Source organism: Colletotrichum fioriniae (assembly GCF_027942845.1).
Source record: "Colletotrichum fioriniae strain IMI 355084 chromosome Unknown scaffold_5, whole genome shotgun sequence".
NCBI lineage: Eukaryota > Fungi > Ascomycota > Sordariomycetes > Glomerellales > Glomerellaceae > Colletotrichum > Colletotrichum fioriniae.
This window is the reverse complement of record NW_027076841.1, coordinates 2,649,234-2,655,723: the sequence shown is the minus strand read 5'-3', so window position 1 is coordinate 2,655,723 and position 6,490 is coordinate 2,649,234. Positions and strand designations below refer to the sequence as shown.

The 6,490-nt window shown below is 52.2% G+C and overlaps 1 protein-coding gene across 1 annotated transcript; it reads left to right on the top strand.

The window, feature by feature from the left end:
- Positions 1 to 3,907: 3,907 nt before the first annotated feature.
- On the top strand, positions 3,908 to 5,802 carry N0V96_005355 (uncharacterized protein; the record flags this gene model as incomplete). Its single annotated transcript, XM_053198226.2, has 3 exons — positions 3,908 to 4,060; positions 4,266 to 4,851; positions 4,904 to 5,802. The coding sequence occupies 3 exons, from the start codon at positions 3,908 to 3,910 to the stop codon at positions 5,800 to 5,802; spliced, it is 1,638 nt and encodes a 545-aa protein (XP_053044274.2).
- Between the last annotated feature and the right edge of the window lie 688 nt (positions 5,803 to 6,490).

The following is a 6,490-nucleotide window of genomic DNA, read 5'->3' as shown; positions in this document are numbered from 1 at the left end:
ATTACGCTGACCTTGACATCAGACCATGCTAATAACTTTGATGAACATCGGATCGTCGTAAACAGGCGAATATATCCTTTGTGAACATCTTCTGTCCTGCTCGTGTACTGTAGACACGAGTAAGTCGGCTTTTGCCTACTTGACTGGTCCCTGGCTCTTCATGGCGTGATCTCATCCCAGCACATCGGTCCAAGCCGGTTTGTAAGTACGACTCGAATCATACGCAAAGTTAAACATGGCCAGTGCAACCACAACATGCGCAGCCGCCCAGAGTGGAAGAATGACGTCCACAGGCTTTGGGACCCCGTATCGATTGCTAGTTGTGAGGTGCATTCGGGCCCATCGGGATATCTCCAGAGTCCACAGGACCATTCCGATTTTCCAGGCCCATTGGCTGCCAGAGCCTTTGGCGTTGAAGTCTATGGTACCGTTTGCTTGTATCACTGCTAGCTCCTGACATTTTTCTCCAATGGCAAGCACAAGACCAGTTGGCCATATGACGTTGCCAACGCCATACAAGACGTCCAAAAAGACTTGCGGCATCTTTTGATGCTTCTTGTAGGAACGCAAGCCGCAAAAGATACCTGACACGATGCTGCTAAGAAAAGCCGTTCCGAGCATACTAAATATAACGGCATGAAAGTGCGTCATGTATGCTCCGGTAATAGTTTCGACCAAAAACCATCCTAGCAGCAAGTGGGAGGCGATAATGGCCAGAGCTTGTCTCAAAGTTGTGCGGCTGTCTCGAAGTTGGTCGTCCTCGTCCATAGCCGCATCGCTCTCAAGTCTAAGGAGCGGGAAGTGGACCGGAGGGCGGAGTCGACTCCCCGCCACGGCTTCGACCAGCCCGATGACCCTGTTCCGGCCCTCCGCGGGTCCGACTATCCATATGAGGCCGAGCAACAACTCATCGCAGAGAAAACTGGCGAGATAGATGGATGCTAGAAATTGAACCCAAAAGGTGCCCTTGCAAGCGTACAACTTGGTTGCTTGCAACAGAGGGCCCAAGATGAAGGCGACAATACGGATCAAAGTGTTGCGCTGCAAGTTGGCCACGTCACTGTATGAGCTATCTATTTCTGTATCGTATTTGTGCGGTGCGATAACCAGAGTCCATTTGGAGCCGTGGCGGTGGAGGCGAAGGCAGCTGAGGGCTTCGAGTGAGTTTATGACGCAGACAACGGGCGACCATCTGAGGCAAAAGCCCCATTCTGAGGGGAACCCGCAGATCTTCCCGCACGGTTGGGTTGCGGTGTTGAGGACAAGGGCGAGGAGGGCCCAAAAGGCAGATTGCCATGACAGGTGATTCTCTGAGGTGTCTGTGGATGGTGGTGGCTGGGTTGGCTGGCTGTCATCCTGCGACTGGCCGGCACCGATGTGCACTAGTAGGAGGAAAAGGAGGACGAGTGATGATGGCGGAGGCATCGTGACCTTGGGGATGAGGCTCTGTCTGGTCAGGTCCGGCAAATGGGAAGGGAGATTGGTACTCCGTAGCCCGCACTCCGAAGAACTAGAGGGTAATAGAAGGGACTCTAGAAAGATGGCATGATCGGCGGCATTGTGTCCTAGTCGCGGTCAGCAAGGCCCGATTGGGCGTGTAAAAGGGCCTATCAGCATCAGGTGTGGCTCCTTTGAGGAAAAGATGCAGCAAGTTGGATGTTGGCACTTGGCATTTTGTTTGCTGTCAAGGTAGGCCAGAAAGCTTGAGGGTATCGTCGGCTCCTCTTATTTGCAGTTTCAGTGCGTTTCCTGGCAGAGCATCGAGTCAGTTGGTCGGCATCGTGACAGGGTGGGCATAACGGGACGTGTGTCAGTCGAGGAGAGGTTCAGCTAGGCGGCGGAGAGGGATGCGGTGGTGACAAGGTGGAAGGGGAGAGAGCATGGAAGGGTGGAAGGGTACTTCTCTCGCAGTAAAGAAAAAAAAAAGAGCGGAGAGAGTTGGATGGAGATTAAGGTGGAGGAATGACGCTGTCGGTGGAGAAGGAGCAGTGAAGTGTCACCGGTCCCAAAGAGAAAGTGCCCCTCGTTCCTTTTCGTCCACACTTTCCTTCATTCTCGGCCATTCCTGCCATTCTCTGTTGAGTTTCTCTGAGGAAGGTATGGAGTACGCAGTATCCATATGGAGAGTAAGGTAAGGTAAGGTAAAGTATCATCTTAGGCAAGGTACCTTCGTCTTTCCCTGCCCAGGTGTAGGTACCTTACGGAGCGACACGTAGGTACCTTAGCCAAGTAGCATTTCATTTCTCACGACGGAACACTTTTGCGCCGTCTACTGGTTTCCCACGAGGTTCCACCATTTCCAGTTCCACCGCACACCAATACAACTTTCATTATCCGATCCCGCCCTTTCCTGGCAACTGGGATCTGACCCAAGACCCAAGACCCGAGACCCAGCAAGAAAGACCCTGAACGCCCAGGTTCACTGCCAGAAATTTCATGACGGGAGCTGCAGCTCACCGAAAATCCAAACTGGAACCGAACCAGCAACCTCAACCTTCTCCCATTTTCTCATCCGGGCCTCTTTTCTCTCTCCCGTCCTCCCAGGGCGTTTCTCGTCTACGTCTGAGTCTGAGTCTGCATCTGCGTCTTCTTTTACGCCTACGCCCACGCCCTCGTCCCTCGTTCTTCTCTGCCTCTTTCCTTCGTTATCCCGGATGATATCGAGGCTTGGCGCGCGTGCAGTCTCCCCCGCCCGATCGCGTATTGCATTGTAAGTTCTACGTTCTCACCGTCAATGCCGCGCTCTCCTTATTTTCCTTATTCTCACTGCCCTCTGTCTCTCAATTTCCTCAACTCAGTTCTTAGTTCTCTCTTTGCCGCCCCCCATCTCCCCGTTACACAAACACGAAAATGCCCTACGTCGTCTCCCAATAGTGTACCTCGCACAGCCAACCGTCAACTCTTCCCCGCGGAAAGCCTCAAGAGCCAGTCGTGGTCCAACGTCATTACGTTCCACGTGCTGGTGGCTTCATTATAAGTTGAGCCAAAATGCACAAAGGCGTCCTGTCGGAGCACAACGGCGTCTACCCCCAGCTACTTGTATGGACCATCATTTACGCCGCTTCTACGCGAGCCTAGTCGGCGACAGTCCCGAGCACTTACTTGTTGTTGCCATTGCCTCAAGAGGGGGAAGATGAGCTGGAGGTGTTGTTGGGACTTGCCGTATGTTGAACAGCATCTGCATGACAACCTTTGTCGGAAGAAAGAAGATTAAAGTGGTTTTGGCAAGCTGCAGACTCTGGAATGGCAAATATGCCCCCAGTCTCTTCCTTCCTCCACCTTCTCCGTCCGATGCGCCTTTCATGTCTCTCATGAACCTGTTCGGCCACGCAAGGTATCACTCTCACCTCCAATCGGTACTACTACATGGCGCACACTTCGGCTCAATCAAAGGCACTTTCGTCATTAACCTACAACCTATATGGGGAGCCCGTCACCTTCACCATACCTTATCTGGACTCTCCTCGCGCTTAACCTTCCCGGTCGCTGCAGCCAGATCCACGGGTCCTATTATATATCAACTTTACCACCCCAGATCCTGACCAGAGCGTATTAGCTGCTGCGAGCTAGACATTTCACCACGTTCCTCCCCTCCCCTTCTCATCCCCACAATCCTTCTGCTGCCTCTTCCGCCTGACCTCTTCTCCCAATCCTCAAAATCGAAATAGCTCCCTTTTGTCCGTCTCACTCCGTCTGGGGTTCTCACAAAACCAGATGCAGGCCCGTATCCTGTGACTTCACTTGTTTCTGCTGTGGATCAGCACTCAACCGGCAGCGTTGCGGCATAGTTCGCCCGCGCTCTCCCCCATTAAACAACTTTCGTGACCAGATCGTCAAATACTACCTTACCGCAATACCCTCACACTCTTTTTTGTTTGTTTTTGCATTTCCTCAAGTACTTGCCGCCATGGACGCTTACTCAGTCTCTTACACCAGCCCTGCCAACCGGAGCACATCCCGCATTTACCAGGATTTGGAGTCCTGCCGAGCCCAGAGCCTTCTTGGGTCCGGACAAGACAAGCTGTTGCTTAGATCGCTGACCATGGACTCACTTCTGCGGGTAAGTCTGCTGCTTCCTGTCAACCACGTGCCCAATACCATTAGTGGGACGCTTCGGGCCGGGGCCACCAATCTGTCTCTTCTGATGGGCGAACCCGTCCGATTCTTACCACGACCGTACCTTTAATAGTATATACATCTCGGTGTACAAGACGAAAGCTACATGTCAATGTTCGTCAATGCAGTATCCTCCTGACACGTCACAGCGCAAACAATCAGAGTCGGGTCCAAGACCCCATATTGCTGTCATCGGTGCTGGCCTCGCCGGTTTGCGCTGCGCTGATATCTTAATTCAACATGGCCTGCTGGTAACCATCATTGAAGGCCGAGAGCGACTTGGTGGGCGTATGTTCCAGGAAACACTACCGAACGGCCACACTGTAGACCTCGGTCCGAATTGGATTCATGGCACAGACGACAATCCCATCAATGACTTGGCCAAAGAGACTGGAACTGCCGTGGGAAGCTGGGATCACCGGTCATATGTATTTGATGATTCGGGAAACCTGTTTAAGCTGGACGAGAGCGAAATTTACTCGAGTTTGATGTGGGACATTGTCCAGGACGCCTTCCAACACTCCAACAAGAACACGGCCACTATACACCCCGACGAGAGTCTCTGGGACTTCTTCCAGGAAAGAGTGGTCGAGAAAATTCCCGATACCGAGGAGAACTTTGCTGAAAAGCGAAAAACCGTTCTCCAGATTGCAGAGCTCTGGGGCGCTTTTTCCGGCAGTCCAATCACGACCCAAAGTCTCAAGTTCTTTTGGCTTGAGGAATGCATAGACGGAGGTGGGTGTTCTCTGATTTGAAGTGATGTAATCTTCGGGCTGACTTGTGGAAGAAAACTTGTTCTGCGCTGGTACATACGAAAAGATCTTTGAGCGAGTTGCAGAGCCTGTCAGGCACAATGCCGATGTCAAGTACGATACTATCGTTACCAAGGTGGAACTCAAAACCTCGGAACGTCCTAAACCGAGAATTCACACCAACACGGGCGAGATTTTGGAGTTTGACGACGTCGTCATGACGACACCGCTGGGTTGGCTGAAGAAGAATCTTCAAGCATTCGAACCACCTCTACCTGAGAGAGTCGAGCGTGGAATCCAAGCCATCGGGTATGGATGCCTGGAGAAGGTATACATCAGCTTTCCCAAAGCGTTCTGGCTTGAGCCCGATGCAGAGGGCCGCGTGGTGCAGGGCTTCTGCCAATGGCTTGCGCCAACATATGCTCAAGAGACGAACCCAAAGAGATGGAACCAGGAGATTGTTGATCTTGCCTCGATGGGCGAGCACTCGCACCCAACACTCTTGTTCTACATTTTCGGAGAAGAGTCCAAGTACATTACCGAAGGCGTGTCGAGGCTCAAGACGATACCCGAGAGAAACTATTTCTTGTACGACTTCTTCAAGCCATACTACTCCCGCCTGCCACATTATGACGAGAATTCGCCCGATTGCAAGCCAACGGGAAGTCTGTCGACGGACTGGCTGCGAGACGATCTGGCAGGCAACGGCAGCTACAGCAACTTCCCAACCGGACTGTTGGAGGGCGACAAGGACATTGAAGCAATGCGGGAAGGTGTACCGGAAGGCGGTCTGTGGCTGGCGGGCGAACACACGGCGCCGTTCGTGGCGCTAGGGACGGCGACGGGAGCCTACTGGAGCGGTGAGAGTGTCGGCCGAAGGGTTGCCGAGGCCCACGGGCGGGCGAGCAGCAAGACTCTGGAAGAGGACCAGTAGACGGGATGCTGACCGGAGCCGTTCCTCGCTCAGCCTTGATGTGGTGGCATGGCTCGGAATTGGGCGATTCGTACGGCGCATCCTGCATGGCCTGGTGGTTGATGGAGTCATTGGTGGTATCTTTGCATTCTGGCCAAGGCCTGCTTCTATGTACCGAAGGCCTTTGTGCTGCATTCTCTTTTGTTGTAGATGAGATGACCCACGACGATGACGGCCGTCATTTGATTCTTCAAAAGACTATTTACAATGAGTATTTTTTTTTCAGGGGAAGAATCTTGGACAGACATTATACGTCTGGATTTGCATATGGGCACTGATGGTCTGAAACAATGTCGCCCTGATGAAATAGGCTGGGGTAACACTAGGCAGAACGACCTTTCTCTGCCTTTGTGTTCTGCTCTTTATCGATTCCGAGTCTTGTAATGGAGATTGTGTTGACATTTGGCTAAGACATAAGGAGTAGGTATTAGACATCGATGGCTGTGAAATGTGGGTCTGCACGTCTCCCATGACAGCTTCACATGCAGAAGGGAAAGACAGAGTAAGGTAGATGCTTATGTATGTTTTTGTTAATCTAACCGCAAGACTGGCTGGAGCATGTTCATGACCAGACGTCTAAGCGAGATATTGAAGGGACAGTAGAATAAGACCATCATAGAAGGGACCTGTTCGAGGAACATTTCTGGTG